Below are 23,652 nucleotides of genomic sequence, written 5' to 3' on the forward strand. Positions count from 1 at the left end.
CTCCTCCTCCTCCTCCTCCTCCTCCTCCTCCTCCTCCTCCTCCTCCTCGTCATCGTCATCGTCATCGTCATTGTCATCATTAACATTTATTTCAATACAAAACCAGTTCCGAAAGATTAACAAATGGTTAGAATAAAAATAAAAGTAAATCCATATAATGTGGCAAATATAAAACAGTAAATATAAATTGAGAGTGAAGCCAGAAAAAGAATAAAGCCCTCCTGCATAAACCAGGCAGAGTTGTTAAGAGTTAACCTATAAAGAGCTTGCCTTAGGCTAACATCCACTAGAGCGTAAACAGAGACAGAAGCATTGTGCTTGACCCTTTTCTTTTGGATCTCTTGCTCAATCTATTGCTGCGGTGACAGTCTGTATGTGGACAGTTTCTTTTCAATAAATGCTTTATAATGTTTAATGCTGGTAGCAGTTCTTGTACCACCTTAGGGGACCCCCCCCCCAATTGTTCTGAGTGTGCTACTGTGAAAGGAGCACCAGAAAGAAAGGAAAGGGCAGCTAGTTGGAAAGTGGCCACTCCTCCGATAGTGCAAAAGGCAGTAAGCTGTCCCCATGGTGACCAGACACTGGGTAATAGGAGACACTGGGACAAGATGCAGGCTTAGAACGGCAGTGCATGGAAAGGAGGCTGGGAGCCCTCTCGGCTATTCCTACAAAGGCCAGGTCGTGGCAGTGATTGGACCAGGAGATGGAGAAGTGGAAATAATTGATTTCCCCACTGCTGCCTCAACAATAAGCCTGGCAGAACAGCTTCATCTTACAGGAATTACATCAAGTCCTTCAGGGCCCATATCTGATCAGACAGATCATTCCACCAGGCTGGGGCCAGGACTGAGAATGCCCTGGCCCTGCTTGAAGCCAGCTGGACCTCTTTTGTGCCAGGGATCACCAGTAGCTTATTGTTTGCTGACTTCACTGCACTTCAGGGGATGTATTGGGAGAGGCAGTCCCATAGTTCCAATGGCCCTAGACCGTTTAGGATTCGGAAGGTAAGCATCGTATTTGGTACTCCATCTGGAGCCAATGCAGCTAGCGGGAGCCCTGGTCAAATGAGCATCCGCTATGGGGTCCTGGTCAGGACCTGTGCTGTTGCATTTTGCACTAGTTGGAGTTTCAGGAGAAGGCCCAAGGGCAACCCTGCATAGAACGATTTGCCGTCGTCCAGACTAGAGGTGACCCTTGCATGGATCACTGTAGCCAGGTCAGTTAGGGACAGGTAGGGTGCTGGCAGTCTCACATGGCAAAGAATTCATTCTGTTTCTTACAATCTTCCCCTTTGGGGAAGATGAGGTTTTATTTTGTTTAGGGTATGAAAATTTAAGGGATTCAGTGAAATTGATGGCTAGTTAGCTTGAACTATCTTGAACGGCTTGCTCTAGGCCTCCCTGTTTGTAGTTTGCCATTTATTTATTTTTTTTGCAGAAAACTAGTAATAAACAGTGACATGTTGCCTGCATTTGGGCAATGTAAAGGTGTTTAGGGAAACATCCAAGGATTCTTTTTAGAATCAGGAAAGGAGGAAAGTCGCAGACTAACTGAAGCTTACAAATGAACTTTGATTTGTTATTTATTTCTAATAAACTAGAGTTTATACAAATGTCTTGTTGACAAAATAGACTAGGTGAATCGTAAAGCAATTTCCACCGGCATGCCTGTGGACATCATTCCATTTCCATTTGTGCAAAAGGGAAAGAAAAAAAAATCAGAAAGTTCCAAACAAAGATCAAGAGGACCAATTCATAGTCGTGTTTCTAATAAAGCAGGAAACAGAGTGGAGAAGAGGAAGGGACTCAGCCAGAAATTATGGCAAATTCATTGTTAATTCTAGAACCAAGGAACATTTGATTCACGAGAGAGCATTTACATGCACCAAAAACATGACATGGTATGTTAGAACATCGCCCTTAAATTCAACATCCGCCAGAAACTGGAATTAATACACAACATCCTATTAGCATTTTCTACTGTCTGGCATACTATGTTTGCTTACAGCTTCGCCCACATTCACTTGCACAAGGAACAAAAGGCTCGAGAGAGGGCTGTGGTGGCAAATGTCTGTATCAGCATGAGGTAATATGCAAATAAACAAGAGGAAGGAGGAGACAGTTGCAAATATTTTAAAGTATTTTTATAGCTACAAGCCTTAACAACATAACATAAAACCAAATCAATAAAAGAGATAAAGTAAATAAAAATATACAATAAGATAAAAGACAACAATCAATTCCATAGGCAAAACAGGACCGAAGGATCTATTATCGAGGGTTGGCCAGCACAAACCTTGTCTTCATTTAATTGATAAATGCATAAAGAGGCAATCCCATATGTAATTGCTGGGTTTACATCTGCCAAAAGAAAACAGATGCAATCCTCATTGAACTACACAGACTGTGGAATAACTTGGTGCAGTCTGGATTGAATACTGTCATATAATGGACAAAAGAAAAAAAATAGTGGGCAAGGTCTTCTAAATGGTTAGAGGCACATGGATGGAAACGAAAATTAGGAGAGATTTTACTATATCTACCCTGAATGTAAGCTGAGGGTATTGTCTGAAATTGGGCGCTTGTAAATGCTCTTTTCAGTGATGTATCCGTAAGCTCAGATAAATAGTGTGAGAATTTTTAAACTAGCTTAAAGCAAGAATATCATCTTGACTTGGTTCCTTATCTTTTTCCCATTCACAAATTTTATCAAAATCCCAGGTTTTCATAACCTCGAGGGGAATAGCAGTCAAGAGTTTGAACTAGTAGTTTTCCTTCAGGTAAAAATGCTATCCATATGAAACCAGCAGAAACCAGCGCCAGCCGATTTGAGGTAAAATCACAAGAGTTGTAGATGAGCTTTCATGGAAACTGAAGGCAGAGCTGTGTGGCTATAAACTGGATTAACTCCCAATGGCTCCCGATGCCCAAGGTTACAGGGGCTTGTCTGTTCAAACTGTTCAAACTGAATGGGGTCCTCCAAGTCTTGTACTGCCAGCCCGTGCCCATTGACTACTGTCAAGTTGATCAAGCTGTGACTTCAGCCAGAGTCTGGGATCTCCTGAAGGGTCATTTTAGTCCCTTTAGTGAGGTTTCTCAGCTTTAAAGGGACAGAAAATGGGGCAACAGGGCCTCTCCTCAAGACCTGCCTGTCAGCATAGGTTGCGGCAGATCCAACCCATTCCTGCCAGCCAGGGGCACTCGGTTCTTCATCCATGAGGTCCTCCGAAGATGAGCTGGCCCTCACTCCTTTGTCCATTCTGGAGGCCATTAATGCCGTTGCTTAATGGGGTGTTTCCCCACATCCTCCTGTTTGCCTTTGCAGGGCCACCACATGTTGTCCCTCTGGTTATTGTTCCCACAGCAGCCTGGCCATCACCCACGCTTGCTTGGGCACCACTTGCCATCAGATGCCCTTCTCCTCCCCATCGCAGGCAGAGTCCCAGTCTCCTGACCTAGTCTCTCTCTGCGGAATTGAATCTTCTCCTTGGTTGCCAGCTCCCTTCACCTTCACCAAACAGCCTTGCCTGCTGGGCCAACCTCACCCAGCCCATCATGGTCAGGGTGGCCTTGCCCTGTAAAATCTTGGGATTCAACCCACCTCAAAGTACTGGACTTTTGTTATTTCAGTCGAGTTGTGCACCTTGCTTACCCAGAGCCAGAACTCCTTGGCATAGACACTCACTGGCCGTGCCCCTTGTTTAATCCATTGTAACTTGGTCCTTGCCCAATTCTTCTGGAATTGATCTTCGAAATGCTCTCACGCCAGCATGAAATTGTAAAAAAATCTCTAATTCTGTTACTCCCAGGTAAACAGATCCACCAACCATGCAGCTGCCTCGCCCTCCATCAGTGCATCTGCATAGTGAATGCAGCTGGCATTGGACAAAAAAGTACACCTTCACTGTTGCATGAATCCTGACACTTGTATCAAGAAGTACAGGAACTTCTCTGGGGTCCAACTGAAGGTGACTTTTAACTCCAGGCAACTGTGGGACACCGCCACTGGCAGCAGTCACTACAGCTGGTACCACCAGTGCTGGCTATATTCCAAGAAGCCATCATGATATGGGTGGTATCACCTACTAGTAAATTAAACTGAGAAAGTGGAAGATAATTGGCAGAATTTGTAGAATCGCTGCCTAGAATAGAAGGTGCCTCCAAAGTAGATGGTTCGTAGGTGTTGCTGTTCAGTTTAGCTGAAAAGAAATATTAAGTTGTAGATACAACTTGCCATCATCTGTGAATGATAAATCTATGGGCAATTGGCACGCAGACAGATTGGAAATAGCCACTGGTGGTTCCTGAAGATGTTTTTTCAAGGGAACGTGCCAATCACTTTCCTGTTGACAATTATAAGGTGTTTGGGTAGCTTGATGAAGAGATTTAACCAGAGAGTTAAGGCCAGAGAGCAAGTCAGAGCAGTCAGCCAAAAACGCAGGGCAATCTTTACCAGAATTTATAAGTTGTCACCTCCTAGTAGTGGCTGCAGATAAAGAGGAGGAATTTGATTCTTTCTAGGGCAGGCAGATGCTTTCTTTGCACTTGGGTCCTCCGCTGGTCAGTTATCCTATGGACACTCTGCCTTCTAAAAAATTGCAACTAAACAGTCATCTGTCCTGAACCCAACCTTGATTGGGAAGGTGCCAGATATAAATGCAATAAAATAATTACATGAATGACCTAAGATTTTGAAGAGTTTGGATTTATATCCTGCCTTTCTCTCCTGCACGAAAACTCAAAGGGGCTTCAAATGCCTTTCCCTTCCTCTCCCCACAACAGACCACCTTGTGAGGTAGCTGGGGCTGAGAGAGTTCCAAAGAATTGTGACTGGCCCAAGGTTACCCAGCAGAAATACAGGAGTGGGGAAACAAATCCAGTTCACCAGCTAAGAGCCCACCGCTCACGTGAAGGAGTGGGGAATCAAACCCAGTTCTCCATATTGGAGTCACCTGCTCTTAACCCCTACACCATGCTGGCTCTGGGTTGTTTGCCACATGCTGGCAGGGGCTGATGGGAATTGTAGTCCATAACATCTGGAGTGCCAAAGGTTCGCCATCACTGCCCCAGGGTATTACAGTTTCTGTCACCTGTGGGAGAAGATGCCGGGGATTAAAATTAGCTTGGGAGGGCAAAGCAGTGGGCAGATCTTGTATGAGAGGGGGCAAGGCAATTATGAACATCCCTCACCCTTCCCAGTGGCTTTTACCTAAAAAATAGAAAAGGCCTGGCTGTCAGTCTTCCTACTTTCATTTGCTGGCTTGGGTTCTCTCTGAATCATCTCCCCCTTTGCTGTTTGTTTGCTGTGGAAACACACAACTAGATTGAAAGCTGTGCAAAACACTAAAAACCTGCTCTTTCCCTGTACAGGTGATCTTCAGAGGGCTTCTGAGGAGGAGGAAGAGCAAGAAAAAGATCTTCATGCTCGTCCACTCATAGGGGTGCATCTTGAGGAGGAAGAGATTGAGGCACAGGGTGTGTGTGTGTGTGTGTATGTGTGTCTCCAGCTGACTAGGAAAAATCACTTGTAGTATCATAAAAGCTGCATGTCACCCAAAGTACCCTATACTTGCAGTCCCACCTTGTTTTAGGGTGCCCAAACCTCCTTTCCTCTTCAAGGATCCTAAGTGAGGGACAGAATTAATGTTTGTTTCCCGGCAACACAAGACAGTAGTACTGTCTCTTACTGTAATTCTTTTTTTTAAAATCCTTACTCCCATGTTTAGTATTTCTGTGCCTCTGCTTGAAGGTCTTGTGTTATTGTTTCTAAGAAATGGTTTTGATAAGTCTGCTGTTTTGAGTAGCAGCGAGTCTGTTCGTGAAGAGATGTTGCTGAAGTTATTTGTGTATCACTGTTTCCATTTTGAATGGAAAGCACCATCAGTCAATCAGTTCCTTTTTATAGTCTGCCCGCATCCTTCACTCATCCAGTTTCAAGGACCTTATTGGTATTCTTCAGGATTCTCCTGTTCAAGGTCCTTCTGCTCAACAGTAAATGCTTTTTGTAAGCAAAGTACAGTGTGATCCTAAGTAGAATTTGTTTTATATATTTATTATGTCTCTCCTTTTCCTTCTGGCTCACCACTTCCCCCAAACAGCTTCAGCTCAAGCATCGTTAAAAGCCCTACAAAGTGAATTTGGCTTTACAAATTTGCCTTTTAAAAGTATCTAAGAATAATTCTCTGCTACGTTCTCTGGAAGCCCATTCCAAAAGCTGGGAGTCAGATTATGGGAGATGCCAAGCAGACAGCTCTAAGCCGGGGGGCAGCCAGAGGGTATATTTTTTTTTACTCAATGTATAGTTGGTCTTTCTCACTAAAGGCAATTATATACCCACGTCTTATTCTACCCTTTCTCAGTAGTAAATTCACCTCTCACGGGGCAAGTAGCGTGTATTGCACATTGTAGTTGTCCCTACCTCTCAGCCTTTTTTCTGACTCGGTGCAGGAGTAGTGTATTTCCTTGCAAATCGTGTTTTCCTGCCCAGGGTTTGTGCTGGGTGTTTCCACATCTACACATTTTGCATGGGAAATTAGCATAGGGAAGTGGTATTACACCTGCGCGGATCAGTGTCCTATGGCACCTGTGCCATTTCTTTTCCCGCTTGGTTTTTTTTTTTGGGGGGGGAATACAAAAGTATTAAACATATTTCAAAGAAATATAACATTAATATGTTGATACACTGATACTTTGATATTACTGCCAGTGGGAAATGATGGATTCTATGATATGGATGAAAAGGGCAGCAAAAACACTATAATGGCCTTTTTCTTCTGAGAAACTGCACTGATCACAAACAAGCATAGCCCCCCACCCCCCCACCCCCCGTTGGCACAACTATGGGGACAACAAGCTCTCCAGGGCTGACAGAAGCCAGCAGGGATTCCCAGATTCCCAGACAAACGGAGATCTTATGGTTGCAGTTCACAGAGATTTGGCACATTTTTCACGTTATTAACACATCAGTGTATTAATAAAATAAATTTTATTAACTGATATTAATATTATTAATAATAATAATATACCATAATAATAACAATCACCAAACAATAAATAAGAGCCACAGCAAACAAAACTGAAAGATATGAAGCATGAAACATCCAGTGCAGACAAAATTGATCAGACCAAAGGCATTTCTACTAAAGCCTCAACACAAAGATCAATGTTTGAAGCAAAAGACCAGAGAAAAATGCAACACTTCAGTTTTGGAAAGATCTGTGGGAAAACAAGAAGGGTTACAACAGGAAGGTGCAGTGGATAAAAGATTTTGAGAAAGATGTTGGCCAAAAATCAACATCAGGACATGATCAACTGCATGGCTTCTGGCTCAAATACCTAACCAGTTTGCACCCAACAGTGGCCAATCAGTTCAATGAAACCATGCAAAGTGGTGAAATCAATGAATGACTAACAACTGGGAAGACATTCTTAATTCTGAAAGATCCAGCCAAAGGAACAACTCTAGCAGTGGCACAGGAGGTTAAGAGCTTGTGTATCTAATCTGGAGGAACTGGGTTTGATTCCCCGCTCTGCCGCTTGAGCTGTGGAGGCTTATCTGGGGAATTCAGATTAGCCTGTACACTCCCACACATGCCAGCTGGGTGAACTTGGGCTAGTCACAGCTTCTCGGAGCTCTCTCAGCCCCACCTACCTCACAGGGTGTTTGTTGTGAGGGGGGAAGGGCTAGGAGATTGTCAGCCCCTTTGAGTCTCCTACAGGAGAGAAAGGGGGGATATAAATCCAAATTCTTCTTCTTCTCCTGGAAACTACAGGCAATAACATGTTTGCCCACGATGCTCAAACTACTCACTGGCATAATAGTAGATAACGTCATGGGCTACTTGGAAGCAAATAACATCCTGTCGGTGGAGGGCACAAAAGATCAACTCCAGATAGACAAAATGATAATGGAGAACTGCAAGGATCGAAGAATGAATTTGCATATAGTCTGGATCGATTACAAGAAGGCATTTGATCCAACCATAGTTGGATCATGAAATGCTTGGAAACAATTGGTGTCAGCGAAAATATTTGAGTATTCACTGAAAAAGTGATGAGGCAGTGGAAAACTGAACTGACAGTTGGAAATGAAAACTTCAGAACAATCAACATTAAGCAAGGAATTTTCCAAGGTGATTCACTATCGTCCTTACTGTTTATCATCACCATGATCCCACTAACAGTAATTTTAAAGAAAACAATGGGCAAAGTCTCAGGAAAAATCTCATATTTGCTGTACATGGATGATTTGAAGCTGTATGGGAAATCAGACACAGAAATCCAGTGACTATTGTACACAGTGAATATTCAGCACCGACATTTCGATGGAGTTTGGTCTGGAAAAGTGCGCTACTGTGGCAATAAAGAGGGGCAAGATCACTGAGAGTGATGGGATTGAAATGCCTGATGGCCAACTCATCAAGTGCAACCAAGAGGCAGCTTATAAATCCCTGGGCATTTTACAGCTGGATAACATTAAGCACGGGCAAGTGAAGACTGTGGTCAGCAGAGAATACACCCAGAGGGTCAGGAAAATTTTGAAATCTAAATTAAACAGGGGAAATACCATCAAGGCCATTCTCGTCATGTAAGCAACAAGCATTTAGTCACATAGTATGTATTATATATATATACATATCATATTTCTTATCTGTTCACCTATATTGCATTGATTTATTACTATGTACATTACCGCATTTCAAAAACCAATAAAAATATAACTTAAAAAAATAAAAGACTTATATTTAAAGATTTAAGGACCCCCCCCCCCCAAAAAGCACACTTTTTGTTGTCTCTTTTTTGTTTTCTTCTGTTGCCTCTTAGGGATTGCTCAAAAGAGCTGGATGGCAGTTAACTAGAACTGGTGACTCACAAGAAGCCCCACCTCTCAGAGGACTGAGGCAAGAACGTGGCTAAAAGCAAAGAAACTCTCCCCCCCACCCACATACAAACCAAAGCTCCCAAGGTTTCAAAAACATACTCTCTCTTATACACACAAGCCCTCAAAACACACGCACAGTTTAAAGACTTATATTTAATGATTTAAGAACCCCCCCCCCCCCCCCAAAAACAGAGCTCCTCTTTTGCTCTCTGCTCTGTTCCCTTCTGCTACCTTTCAGGCCTCTTCTCACACATACGTAGCATCCCTCTCTTTGCTTCTCACAGGTAACCACATATAACCTATAACCATGACATCTGTTTCAGACTCTCTTGGCACTGCCCCCATCCCCCCAACTTGTTTCAGGCTCATCCTGGTTTTTCCAGGCCTGTTTTGGCTTCTGACTGTCATATCAAATAAAAATGACTTTTCTAGTTCTTTCATGGCTGCCCTTCCAAGTCTCAGCCTTCTCCCTGATTTCTTGGTTGCCGTTTCCTTTGTGGTTGATGATGCAGCGAAGGACTAGAATCATAAGAGTTGGAAGAGACCACAAGGGCCATCAGCTCCAACCCCCAACCATGCAGGAACACAGAATACTCCTGACAGATGGCCATCCAGCCTCTGCTTAAAAACGTCCAAAGATTTTCTCCAAAGAACAAAATCTTGAACAATTTCAGTTTTTTCATTGTCGGCTTTAAAGCTGTGAATTTCTCCATAGTCTTAATTTTGTCTTGCTGTTTGGCTGCAGTTGTGCTTTGACACTTTCTGCCTTACCCTTCATCAGTTCAAGGCTTCACTGTTTTCTGCCAGTAATGTGGAGTTATCTGCTTATTTCAAGTTGATTATGTTCCTTCCACCAGTTTTTCAGTCCCCCTTCATCTTAATCTCAGCTTTCCTTGTGATTGGTTGTGGATGTAAATTGATTTACAGTAGTTAGTTTGAGCAAGAAAAATTGGTTTCAGTGATATTATGCCACCAGTTTACTCCCAGTTTCTCACTTTACTCAGACCCAGTTGTAGAGAAGCAGAAAGGAGTCTTGCCCATATTTAATTTCTGGTTCTTCCCCAGAAATGTACCATAACCAGTCTTTTCCATATTGTTATACCTATCAGAAAGGGAGCAAAAGGGACCCGTCCACAGACATGGTTGGTGTATTTGCATACTCGGGACTCCGTATGTACACAGAATAATATGAATGTAATTTTTAAAGGTCTACCAATTCTTGCCCCACCCCCAAGCCCCCTTCCTGTACATGCATACTGGAATGTTGAGGCCAGATGGGACTAAATTAAAAATGAGATAATAAGGCAAATGGGGAAATTGAATGGCTTAAGTGAAGTCTTAGCTTCCTGAGTCTATGTCATGTTTGAACAGGGAAGTAAAATGGCATTACCTTAGGCAACATAAAGGTTGCTGCATACCCAGAGACAGCAGACAAAATCCTAAGAGATTATTGTGTTCTCAAGGGAGAGATTTGGGTCTTTAGGAAATTTCCCAATTGTTAACCGCTCCCCATCCAATTTCTCATGGGGCCCTAAATTGTATTGACGGGAGGCTGAAATGCAGCATCTTCCAGAGCAGTAAACTGATCAATATTAGAGGAAAGATGTGTGTGCTGTTGTTCAGTTCCAGAGTTCATTATTTCACATTGATTGATATTTGTGTCCCGGAATGATGGCTTGTGTCAATATCTCTGATCCCTAACATCTAGGCCATGTTGGCTGCTGTTCCCTGTCCCAGACAACTGCTGTATCATGTTTAGCTGTACAGCCTGTAAAGCTGGATTCACTGACAAGCAAGGGTATGTCCTAAAGGGGGGGAAAAGCCCAGCTTGAAATCCCTGGTCCGTTGAACTATGGAGTTTTCACTTTTTGAAAGTTTATGGAAAGCAGCTTGATTCATAGAAGAAATTAGCCCATTTCAACCCATGCTTCTATATGAAGAACTGCCAGTCTTTGCTATGAGCTGTTTCAGAACAAGATGGGGAGTTTCTGTTAATGATGTTTTCTGTTGTCCTTCCTGCCAGGTGGCAACTCTGCAGAGAACGAGTGTGTTTTTGAATCGGAGTATGCTCTCCCATCACCCCCAGTGCCTGAAGGAATGCAGCACATTCGGATTATGGAAGGTGTGTCCCGCTCCCTCCCCTCTTCCCCGCTGCTAACACATCAGTCTATCAGTGTTCGGCTTCAGCCCATGAAGAAGTTGACTGGTAAGGACTTTCCGTGAATTTACTGGCATATGAAGTTATTGGCATATAACATTTCTTTTCCCCAAACCAAGCAAGGAAGATAGAAACAAAGATTGAATGTGCCTGCTCATTTATGTAAAAAGGTGTATCTGTTCTCTGTTTCCCACATTCCATCAGAGTCTAGGATCAAACGATGTAAGCAGTCAGTCTGCTGAACTGCATTCTAGGCTGTCTGCTGGTGGTGCTGAAACGGTGGAATAGAATTGCCAGTTGAATGTTGGTTTTTAACTGAGGAAGGCAGTTGTTACTTAATGATATCTGATTGAGTGATACTCTCAGCTTATCTGGAATATAGAGTTATAGGAACTGTTGATGAGTCTTGTAGATGAGGGCTGGGGGCCCTTCTGCCCTGTCCCCAGCAGCAACCCCACTCTCTGGCTCATTCCGCACATGCAGAATAATGCACTTTCAAACTGCTTTCAGTGCTCTTTGAAGCTGTGCGGAATAGCAAAATCCACTTGCAAACAGTTGTGAAAGTGGTTTGAAAATGCATTATTTTGCGTGTGCAGAAGGGGCTTCTGATTCAGGCATCCCGTTCACTTCTCTCCTCCTCCACCAGGCCTCTCTGCCTCCCCAACTCTCTCCCCTCTCCCCCCCCTCACTGTTCCAATTTGTTTATTTATTAAATTTCTAGACTGCTCTCCCCTATTTTAATGGGCTCTGAGCAGTTTACAACACTAAATGCATATAACAAAATCAAAGACATTCCAGGCCCAAATCTGACTTCACAGCACCCTAATCCATATCCTAAAACAAAGCAAGGGAAGAACAATCAATACTTACTGAACAATATAGGAACAATAAATTAAGAAAGGAACCAGGAGAGGAAGTGGAGGGAGGCCAGCTGGGATGGACACTGTTGCTGCCCTTGACCACAGGTCTGGCCGAAAAGCTCCATCTTTATAGGCAGCCTTGTGCTGGCCAGTTGAAGCCCTTCACCTCTACCTGAGACACACCTCTCGGGCTATGTCTTGAACCATTTGTATTTGGATGAGCTCCTGCAGGTACTGCTGATAGTGTGTCATTCAGGGGGGAAGGGCGCTTGGCTGAAAAGCAGTACCCCTAATCCTTCTGGCCAGCTGATTGTCAGGCCCACAGCTGGAGGCATTGGCAGTTCTCCCTTGGTCTCCCGAGGCTGCTGTGTGGTCCACTGCCTCCCTCTGCAGCTTATCTTGTTGGGGGCTGTGGTGAGATGAGGGGCGGCGAAACAGGTAGTACCTTGCCAGCTATGGTGATGAAAAGCAGTTCAGGTGTTTTGGTGGCTAGGAAGAAGGTCTCTACCAGATACAGAGCATCTTCTCCAACAGGGTGGGATAACACACTAGCCTTCTGATGTGTAAACATCGATTGATTGGTGGGTGAAGGTTTGATGGGATGGAAAATCCAAGTCTGAACACCCAGATTGACCAAAGACCCCGGAGCACAGGTGGGAGTGGGGTCTGAAAAAGATAGCTGTTCCTTTGTTTGGGGCAACTTGTTTCAGACTTGGAGCAGGGGTCTCCTTGTTGGGAATTCTTTTGGGCAGGTGTTTTGCTGTAAGGATGGCAAAGAGGAATGACGTTAAAGAGAGTTGCAGATGTACCAGGGCGGGGGCATCCTGCAACTATCCACATCAGATGCAATGTGGATTGTAAGTACTTAGTTAGCACCTGTCTTTTGTTTATATTCCTTAATGTCCCCAGATTCCTTAATGCAACACTCTGAGTTTGTTCCTTCATTCCCCACAAGAGAACTGGCTTTGTAGTAATAGAAATAGTAGTAAAAGTTTATTGTCTTGGCCAAAGGCCTTCACAATCTCTTCATACACAGTATCATAAAATGAAAACATACACAAAAGCACCCCAAAGGGCTTAGCTAAAATGGACTAAATTAACTCTACATAAATATCCCTATCGAAGAATACAACACAACATCATGATGCCACCCTTAGCCTGATTCTTCTTGCAGCATGAACAAAAAGTGCTACTCGGTTGGTCATATATGGATCACCATCAGATAATAGACAGATCAATTTCCCAGTGTTATCGGTGTCCCCCGCAATTGGAAGAATTCCTTTAATATATTTGGATCTTATGTGATCATAGAGGGGACACTCCAGAACATAGTGCCGAATGTCTTCATCTGCATCACTACCACAGATACCTCTGTAGTTAGGTACTGGTACATTACTACATTGTGCACTGTACACTGCCACTGGTATGGCCCAGGAACTGGCTTTGTAAGGAGGACACACATGTTCTCAGCTGTGGTACAAGAACAAGCCCTTGAGATCTTTGGACTCTTCCCACCACAAAGTCTGTGAATGAATCTGAGCACATCACTCTTCACTATACCCTTCAATTGGGTCCCAGCTAAGGTGCTTATTTGGTACCTGGAAGCCCATCAGTGTGAATTATATATGCCGTTGTATTAAACCTCTTATCTCCATAGGGATCTTTTGTATTACCTTTCCCCACCCTAGTTCTCCAGTAAGCCACCAATGATTTTCTTTCCAAGCATGGCACAGAACAGGTCTTGTAATCGCAGTCTTCGGAGTGTTTAAATGATAAGGATTCTTCTGCCATTTATATATTGCTCTAAACATTTACATAAGCCTCCTTTTTGGGGAACTATCTTCAAGTCTGTATGTGCTCCCTGGTCTTGTAATGCAGTTATCAAATATCATAATCTGTATTACCAGAATGCAACATCGCTGTCTTTGTATTGATATTGCAGTGACCCAGTTAAAGCCACCACTGCAATACTGGCAAATATGCTATGGAACAAACATCACACTCTGGTAATGAAGCTAAGTTGCTTCCCAAGCCAACATCTCTGCTATGGCTTGCAAGCCCTTATTCAAGGGAGGAGTCTGCAGAAGAGGCTGTCTTTCAGCAGAGACAGAACTGCTGACATGCCCAGCCCCAAGTCTCCTGGGAGTGTCAAGGTGTCATGCCATCCACCACAACGGGGTGGCGGTAGGGAACCTGACCAAAGGAGGCCACAGGTAAGAATCAGCTCGAGGGAGATGGCTCTAGAAGCAGTAGAGAAGACAAACTTGCTAGGAGACAGTAGCAGGAGAGGAGCAAGGAAAAGAGGTGGAGGCAGCCCATGGTGTAAAAAGCAGATGCCAGGTTCCGGGGATTTTTGGGTCAGAAAGGCTAATGCTCAATCAGGGTCCTGGTTGACTGAGGAATGCAGAGATTATGCATTATATGGACACAATTGCATAGTCCAGAATGTCCATTCGTTTACTGAGCTCACCTCTCTGCCAGTGTTCTGCTTGTGTAGATCAATCCAGCTGAATGTGACAGAATTCCTGAAGGGGAAAACAGCCACCCAGGTGAGCTCTAGCCTGCAATCATCTTTCAGAAGGGTATGGAACTTTGGAAGGAAGGCCAGGAGGAACGAGTTCAGGTCTGCCTCAGCGAGAGGGCAGAAACCACTCAGATCTGGCCTCTCTCGGGAGCACCCTGCTCTTTCTCCCTCTCATTCAATCACTCCTTGCTCACCTGGCTCCTCGTCCTCCCTCAGCTGCTTTTACTGCTCTCCCTCTGCTGCTGCTTTAACCCTTCTTCTCCCAATCCCCCACCTTCAAATTTGATTTTCTGGGTTGCTAACTGTGGCAGACAGGAGGCTACCCCGCCCCTGAAGGGACAAACAGCCACTCAGATGAGCTCGTGGGAGTGCTGCTTTCACAAGGAAGAAGGAATGTTGGAGGGAAGCGCAGCAGAAGGTTGGCCTCAGGGGGAGAGTCGGGAGAACTTCAGTCTGGCTCAGGAACAAGAGCAGACAGAGGAGTGCTACCTGGCAGTGGGGCAGAGGGGTCCAGCTGTGTCTCTGGGAGAGAAGAGAGAATCTGAACTAAGATTCCAGAAGCCCTGCTCTTTTTATCTCATAGAATCATAGAGTTGGAAGAGACTACAAAGGCCATCCAGTCTAACCCCTTGCCAGGCTGACCAGGCAGCCAACTTTGCTTTGGGGCTCCCAGTTTTTTTTTTTTTTTTTGGAAGATGGAGACATTAGCCTTCCTCCAGTCTGCTGGGACTCTCCTGTTCTCTAGAAATTCTCGAAGATCATTGCAAGTAGATCTGAGATTACTTCTGCCATTTCTTTTAATACTCTTGGATTCAATTCATCAGGCCCCAGAGACTTAACTTCATTTAGAGGAGCCAGGTATTGCAGTGTCATCTTGAGCCCCGTTGTCCTTTTGAAAGAAGAGGGCTGCTACAAAAAGATCCCGTTTGGAGGATTGAGTGTGCTTTTGTGATCACAAATCTATTTTGTTGCCCGGGATCTGAAACTTTTTGGGAGAAGTTTCTTAGAAATATTTTACAGCGTTTGCCAGGGAAATCAGAGTGAGATAAATTAGTTGTGTTACTGGCAGATAAGGACAGATGGCAAAATTTGTATCATCAGTCATTAAGACATAATTAAGTTATTGCAGTAAATTAATTTAATAAGATCTTAGATATGGTTAATTATATGTTATATGACTTTATGAATTTCATGAATTTAGATTTATTTTCAGGGGTATGGTAATTTGTATTCATCTTCGTGGGTATTCTGTGCATTCCCGCATTGGGACTGCGCTTTTGCAGGCCTGCAGTGCAAAGATTTACAAGCTTGCTGTCTGCTCTGCAGCGCTGAAGAGCACTCCCTTCCACTACCCCCCCTTGGAGGGGGCACGATTCCCACCCAAATGGTTACATGATGGGAGCAGGAGGAGTTCTATCCCCTCAGTTCTTCTTTAGCTGCCATGGGGGAAAATAAGTTCTTGCTTCAGCTCTGCTGTTTCTTCCCCTCACACTAGGGCTCCTTCCGCACATGCAGAATAACGCACTTTCAAACTGCTTTCAGTGCTCTTTGAAGCTGTGCGGAATGGCAAAATCCACTTGCAAACAGTTGTGAAAGTGGTTTGAAAACGCATTATTTTGCGTGTGTGGAAGGGGCCCAGGCTTGTGAGGAAGGTTTTCACAAAAATTGGGCCCTGTCAGGAAGGTTTGTGATTTTTTTTCTCTTCCACCATGAAAGCTGAGAAGGGCTCTGCCTTTTTTCCAGCATTTTTTTGCTTTAGCTCTGCTGTTTTCTTTCCTCACACCAAGTCTCAGTCCCAGTGAGGTGGTTTTATTATCGAATTTGTGAGTTCTTCTCTTCTGCCATGGCTCTGCCCTCTTCCTTTTCGAGAAGTTTTTCATCCACCTCTGTGGATTCTTTACCTCACACCAGGCCTCTGGCCATGTGGGCTAGTTTTCTTCGTCAAAATTGTGAGTTTTTTCTTTCTACCACAGACGTTGGGACAAGCTCTCCTTCCCCCCTTCTTTTTCAAGGACTCCTTGCTCCAGCTCGGCTGAGCTTTTTCCCCTCAGGCCTGGTGGGGTATTTTTCTGATGGTCATAAGAGTTGTCCCTTTTGGTTCCAGCTTTGATTTCTTCAGAAACTCCTGTGCTTCTCTCCTGGTCAAAGGCCAGGCAGGACAGGGCAGGACAGTGGCCCCGTTTGTAAAGTCTGTGGCTCCTTTGGGCACTTCAGAGCAAGAAGAGAAGAGGGCTTGTTTGACAGCCTCCAACCCTGTATGAAAGTCTGGTTCCCTCGGGTGCTTCAGAGCAAGGGGGGGAGGAGGCTCATTTCCCAGCCTCGATTTCTGACCCTCCTTGCGGAACTTTTGAGGATGCCTCTGACCGAGGCTTTTTCAGAGACCACTTTGAAGCAAAGGTCAGAAGGCCATTCTGCAAAGAAGGAGGTAATCTCCCTTGACCAAGCTATTGGCCAATATAATTGGCTGTCACCGCTGATCACCATCAACGTCACCATTGTGGTTTTCCAGCCCCGAGAGGACACAGTGCAACTGGATGGGTGCCTTTTTTGCAACTGATGGGTAGGTCCTAAACAGCCTCCAACAGATGCTGGCATCATGGGGTTTTGCAGCAGCCCTTTGGGGCAGACCCTTCAATGCCCCAGTTTCTCCAATGTTGACTGACTACTCTTGGTGCCAGGGATTGTTGGGCTGATTCACTTGGTGCTGGGGATCACTGCAACCTTTGTGGCACCATAAATTGCTCAGCACTAAGGGTTGCTTAGCGCAAAGGATCATCGGAACCGATCCCCCTGGCACCAAGGCTCAATGGATCTGATCCACTCAATGCAAAGGCTCATCAGAGCCAATCTGTTTGGCACCAAGGCTCGTTGAAGTCAATCTGCTCAGTGCCAAGGCTTGTTGGAGCTGATCCGCTTGGTGCTGAGAGGAAAGTCTGTTGGGCCAGTTTCTAGAAACCCTGTGCTTGGCACAGAGTCTCTGATGGGGGCTTATCTTATAAATCTGACCCAAGGACTTGACGGGAGGACAACCTTTATCTTAGTGATTAGCATTGCTTCTCGGAGTAGTTGGTCTGGATAGCCAAAGCTCTGATCTTCCGAGTCCAATCTGCCCCACCTTGAGCATGAAATGTCTTTGTACCAGTCAACTATACTCTTATTGTCTTGCCTGTTGCCACATCTCTCTTGATATTGGCGAGACCTGCTTGGTCTAGAATTGCTACTGAACTTTCATCTGGTAATGAATTAGAGAGCCTATATATGGTTCAGGACGGGGACTGTATGTTCCTTTCCCACAGTCAAGCTTGATGGTTGTGTCTGCCATCCTATTCCATAACTGAGGTGTGAGCTGATCTCCCCCTCAGATTAAGGAGGGCAGGGGAATATCCTACTTGGTTGTAAGTTTTGGTTCAGTTGCTTCTTACTTGCATTTACTTGTAGTTCATTGAATGGATTTCTGTGCAGACACTTGTTCCTCCCTCCTACACTGCTGTGGGTTGCTACATTTTACTGTGCTTCAACTGGCTTTCCAGGTCTTCCTTATCTAGCCATGGTGGTGGTAGGAGAACTGAGGGAATAACACTCCTCACCCTCCCATCACATGACCATTGGGCAGGAAACAGCCTTCCTAAGGGGAGGGGGAGGGGAGTGAGTGAGTGCTCTTCAGAACTGCAGAGTAGACAAAAAGCTTGTAAAACTTTCTGTGGCAGGCCTGCGCAAGCCAATAGGTGGCTGGGATGAAATGCCTTCCAGAATCTGTTAATTCATATCATAACAATCTTATTTGAGAAAAGCAGTTGTTTTGTTCTGATGGTGCTGAGTCAGCTGTGAATGGTTCTGTACCCCTTTCTATTGCCTCTGAATGGGAAACAGCAGTCTACAGCAGCCTGAAAATGGTTGCTTTCAAAAAATCTCTGCATATTCTCCTAAGGATCAGATGATTGGTGTGCAGCCAGGTGGTAGAAAAGAGGAAATCCTTTTGGGAGGAGGAATCAGGCTAAGGAGGCTTGAGAAACACTAACCTCTGCCACATTCCAAGCCTCTGAAATTCTGTTTTGAGAATTTGTGGAATATCTGTTCCTCCTCCTCCTCCTCCTCCTCCTCCTCCTCCTCCTCCTCCTCCTTTTCCAGGGTTTTATCTGAGGGCAGAAGTTCCCAGTGAGGTAACCATGACACCCACTATATGCTTTTTAGAGAGTGGGTGGGGCCACATGGTTCTCTTGCCCAGCAGGGCTTCTGATTGTCTGTGCAGATTAAGGTTATGCTGTGCCCATGACAGCTGCCACCATAGAGTTGGTTTTATTCTCTCTGGCCCACTCCACACGGGTCGTAAGAGCGGTGGTGCACAGGCATACTTGATGTGGTGCACCCCTGGGGCCGTTTGCATGCTTCCGTGAGTATGGCCCTGGAGCCACTGTGGCATGCAAAAGCGCCTTCGGATGGAGGCATGCCGGTTTTTAACTTACCTCCTTTTTCCTGTGTAGCTCTGCAGAGACGAGGGGACACGGAGCTACACAGGGAAGAGGAAGTAAGTTAAAAAAAGCGGTGTGCCAAAAAACTGTGCCTTTTATCCTGTGCTGTTTGCTTGTTTCTCAAAAAGAAAAGCACAGTGCTACTTCGCTTGGGTGGCGGTAGCTGGGCGAATGGCACCCCCGCGACGGCATTTTTGCCGTTCCCGGGGTGCTGTTTATGTCCTGTGTGGAATCCCCTCCCCCCCCACACACAGTGTATTTTTGAATTACCATACTCCCCTTCTCCCTGCACTTGGTCTTCCTTTGTGTGTGTGGCTCCATCCACTGTAGCAACCTTGTGATGATTATATCCATCACATTCCAAAGGTGCCCATAGGCCCGTGGACTACAATTCCCATGCCATGCTGGGAGGGGCTGATGGGAATTGTAGTCTATAACATCTGGAGTGCCAAAGGTTCGCCACCACTGCCATAGGCTCACAAGGTTGGGGATCTCTCTCTTAGACCAATGTAAACCTTTTAAATAGTCCACTTCTGTATAGCATGGCTGACATAATAGATCAGAGGGTTGACATGTTGCTTTGGCAGGCTGAGTCAGAATGTCCTAATTGAGGAGAGGCCAGGCTGTTTGTGGGAAGGTCTATAGCCACAGTCCTGCCTTATGTCCCAAGACACTCCCGAGCTTGTCCCTGTAGAGGTCTGGAACGCAGCCAGCTTCTTTGTCAAGCAGTTCTGCCTCCTCAGAGAATTGTTGGGGGTGGAAACCGAGAGAGGCAGAATCACTAAAATAGTCAACTGTAGGCGGAGTAACGCTAGATTAACATATAATGTGTGTGGTTTTCTGAAGGGGCTGTGAAAGAGCATCATGGCACAAAGATACAAGAATAAACCTGTCATTCCTGGCTGCTTCTCGTCACCTTTATGGCACAAGAAATTCTTGTGGCTTTTCTTCAAAAGGGATTTTATAACTGAGTTTTTTCCGAGGTTGGAAATGGTTTAGAAGTGTATAACAGGCATGAATGTCTGCTGGGGGGAAATGATGCTGAAGAAAATGCCTTTGCAGTTATTATGATAAACACAATAATGCCTTGGACTTGTGTACTGGACATTTTTGTATCTGGGGGTGCGGGTTGGGCGGGGGTGGGGAAGGTTAAAACAAAAGAGATTTTAAAATTCTTGCCTTTTTTAATTTGAAGTAATTGGAACTAATATTAAGCTTTAATCATAATAATTTGACACAGGGTGGATTTGATTTAAATCATTATTTAAATCACTAGTCAGTAAGACTTGATTAAAATCATGGTTTTTTATATAAAGACTCATTCTTTCTGGTATAATCTTGATATTTGTAACAAGATGACAGTTTCATTTTTAGAATAATAACTTTTTGTATTATACTATTAGAAACACATAGATTGGGCCATAATCAGCCCATTCCTGGTTTGATCCTGCCACATTCCGGCCGGGATGTGGGATCCTCTTTCCCCCTCCCTCTTAATTACTGCGGTTATACATGTCACTCTCTGTATTCTCACTTCCCAGGCAATGCCTTATCTGCTAACTAGACACCTGCTGTTGTAGATCTTGTAGCAGTGTGGAATGTAGGTGGTTTTGACCCTGGGGGAGGCTGCATTGTCTTTGGACTGTGGGACTGGTGGAGTGCCATTCCTCCTTGGGAACAGACAGTCAGGGGTGGTGTTGGGTGACTTGGGGGCAGGGCACGGGGTATAATGGAGGGTGCTTTGTTGTTTTTGCTTTTGTTCTGGCAATAGAAATCTATATGCCTATTCCTGATGCTTTTTCATAATAAAGAAATCATCTGAACACAGAGTCTTGTTATTGAACAGCACAGGGCATGACTGATCATCGTGAAATTATTGTGAGGTGAACCAACTTGAGTTTCATTCAGTCCACCAGGCCTTGCGCTTCCTTGTGGATGTTTGCATTTTGCACACGTGCCTGCCTTACCCACAGCTAGAAGAACTTAATTGAAATATTCCCAAACTGAGTCTCTTTTATAGCCTGCTGCCATTATAGATTTTCTTCTCCAGGGAGAAAATAATATGATCAACCTCAAGCAATACACACAAAGATCCCAAGACTTGTAGAGTATTCTGCTCTGAAGATGTCACGTTAATTTTTACTGCATGCCCCTCCCTCTTCATACTTTGCTCCTTGTGCAAATCTATTCCACTCCTAACAATCTTCTATTCATTAATTTTTAAAAATTATTTTACCAACAAAAAAGATGCAGAAAAGAGAATAGGATTCAAAAGCAAAACAAACATAATAATCAAAGCAGTCTTCGCAGCTTTAAAATAATTATAATAGATACAATCTTATGTAGGTCAAAATAAATCCAAATAATCTATGTCATTAGGCAGTATAAAATGTATTTGCATTCCTGATCTTATTAATAAAAGAGTATACTGAATAAAAATAGCTTTAACTGTTGGTCATTTGAGAAGCCTAACTAATTCTATCTGTAATGTTGTATTTTTAAAAAAATAAATTAATAAATGAAGGCACATAATTACATATACAGAAAAAAATTATTACAATAATCCAGTCCGGTTATTAGAGTGTTATATGTACTTGACTTACAATTGTCTGTTGATGTACATATATGAAAAGATAATCAGTATTGTTAAAAATATGAATAATATTATAAATAATCAGGTAAATTCATAGTATCTAAAATATAGCTCCCATTTCCTCAAAAGTATGTTTTGGTCTTTTATTTACAAGATTGGTCCACCTGGCCATGTTAGGGTATTCTCACATTTTATTCACTGAGTTTCTGGAAACCGAACTGCAAAACCAAGCATCAGTGATAATATAGATGGAAACCTTTGAAAGAACATGACATTGTGAGTCAATTAATGGAATTCATTTACCCCCCAAAATTAAACATTGTATGAATATGCAGTCTCATGCTACATAATTAAAAACTAATCATTATTTCATTATAAATAACCTTTGGACTATAATACCAGCATGGTGTAGTAGTTGAGAGCGGTGTGCTCTAATCTGGAGAATTCGGTTTGATCACTGTTGGTCTCAGTACAGCCCCACATGTGGGACTGTGCCTCCGCAGGCTTGCCAAAATGGCTCCTAGCAATAGCAGGGGGGCCCCCCTTGCCACGTCACAACAGACAGTTCCTTCCCATCCAAACTGCTATGTGACTAGTGAGCGCCCCCCCTCTGTTCCTCCAGTTCTCTTCCTGCCACGAAAGTGTGTGGAAAACCTCTGCTCACGCACAGGTGTCAAACTCGTGGCCCTCCAGATGTTCATGAACTACCATTCCCATCAGCCCTTGCCAGTATAGCCAATGCTCACATTGGGAGGGACTGATGGGAATGGTAGTTCATGAACATCTGGGGGGCTGTGAGTTTGACACCCCTGCACTGTCTACTGCATCAAGCCGGATTCATGCATCTTTCTGACTGCCCACCCTTCTCCCTCCTTCATTGTCACTGGAGATCTCTAGTGCAAACAGAAGGCTGGACAACACTCTGCCCCTGCAGACAAGGAGTCATCGACTGGATGCCTTAGGAAAGAAGGCTTACCCTTCCTCTTCGCTTAGCTTTCACATAGCAAATTATCAAACTATTATGGCAGAGTATCAGTTGGCTTTCTGGGAGGGACTTGCACCATAAATTGAGGTCCTACCTAAAGACTTTCAGCTGCCTTTCATCAAATCCCAGGCTGAGGCAATTCGTCACTCCAAGCAGGAGATTAATGTCAAACAGCATGCGCCAGAATCAGCTACCTGCTCTGTGGCTACCTCTATAACTTTCCATTGCCATGTGTTGGAGCTGCATACTGTTCCTTTTGCCCTTATCTCCTTCCTGGATATTCTCCGATCAATAAGAGTTTTGTTGTTTGGATCGCTTCACAGAGTGCAGGCGCCCTTCCTCATCCCCCTCTAGGCGACAGCACAAGTGCGGTGTGGGAGGGGGTCATATTGGTGCCGACCTCCTCCGTTCGCAGCCTGGGGGTCCACCTGGATTCGTCTCTTTCAATGGAGACCCAGGTGGCCCATATCACCCAGGTTGCGTTTTTCCATCTTCGCCAGGCTCGTTGGTTGGCTCCCTTCCTTTCCAGCACTGACCTAGCCACTGTGATCCATGCAACGGTCACCTCCAGGTTAGACTATTGTAACTCGCTCTATGCAGGCCTTCCCTTGCGTTTAATCCGGAAACTGAAATTGGTCCAGCATGCAGCGGCTCGCTTGCTCACAGGGGGCGCCTTTCAAGAACACATTCAACCTGTGTTGCGCCGTCTGCATTGGCTCCCAGTTGAATTCTGAATCATCTTCAAGGTGTGGGTGTTGACCTTTAAGGCCTTACACGGCCTGGGACCTTCGTACCTTCGGGACCGCATTACCCCATACGTCCCGGCTCGACCTCTGCGCTCTGCAGAGGCCAACTTACTGGAAGTCCCTGGCCCCTCAATGACGCGGTTGGCCTCTACTCGGGCCAGGGCCTTCACGGCTCTGGCGCCGGCCTGGTGGAACACTCTCCCTCCAGCTGTCTGGGCCCTGCGGGACCTTGGAGAGTTCCGCAGGGCCTGTAAGACTGAGTTGTTCCACCGGGCCTTTGGTGAGACCAGCCGCTGAGGGTGCCCCCTGCCCCTGTCCCTCCTTTTTTTGCTCCATATGGGTCCCTTATACTTTTAGGACCCATCATATATATTTATTTCTGGGGAGGGTCTAAACAAAGGTTTGTGGGACGCTATGTTAGGCATTAACTGTTGTTT

The 23,652-nt window shown here is 44.7% G+C and overlaps 2 protein-coding genes across 4 annotated transcripts in view; both read left to right on the forward strand.

Moving 5' to 3' along the window:
• KCNH6 (potassium voltage-gated channel subfamily H member 6) overlaps positions 1–23,652 on the forward strand; it is a 534,004-nt gene that overhangs the window by 133,692 nt on the left and 376,660 nt on the right. The gene's annotated exons all lie outside the window — the stretch shown is intronic.
• The window catches only part of TANC2 (tetratricopeptide repeat, ankyrin repeat and coiled-coil containing 2), a 243,193-nt gene that overhangs the window by 69,716 nt on the left and 149,825 nt on the right, over positions 1–23,652 (forward strand). For all 3 annotated transcript variants that reach the window (XM_048516921.1, XM_048516922.1, XM_048516920.1), the window contains exons 4-5: positions 5,370–5,474; positions 10,904–11,086. In XM_048516921.1, coding sequence (XP_048372878.1) covers positions 5,370–5,474; positions 10,904–11,086 — 288 coding nt within the window. The remainder of the gene's footprint in view (positions 1–5,369; positions 5,475–10,903; positions 11,087–23,652) is intronic.

The sequence above is a fragment of the Sphaerodactylus townsendi genome, linkage group LG15, assembly GCF_021028975.2.
Source record: "Sphaerodactylus townsendi isolate TG3544 linkage group LG15, MPM_Stown_v2.3, whole genome shotgun sequence".
Classification (NCBI taxonomy): domain Eukaryota; kingdom Metazoa; phylum Chordata; class Lepidosauria; order Squamata; family Sphaerodactylidae; genus Sphaerodactylus; species Sphaerodactylus townsendi.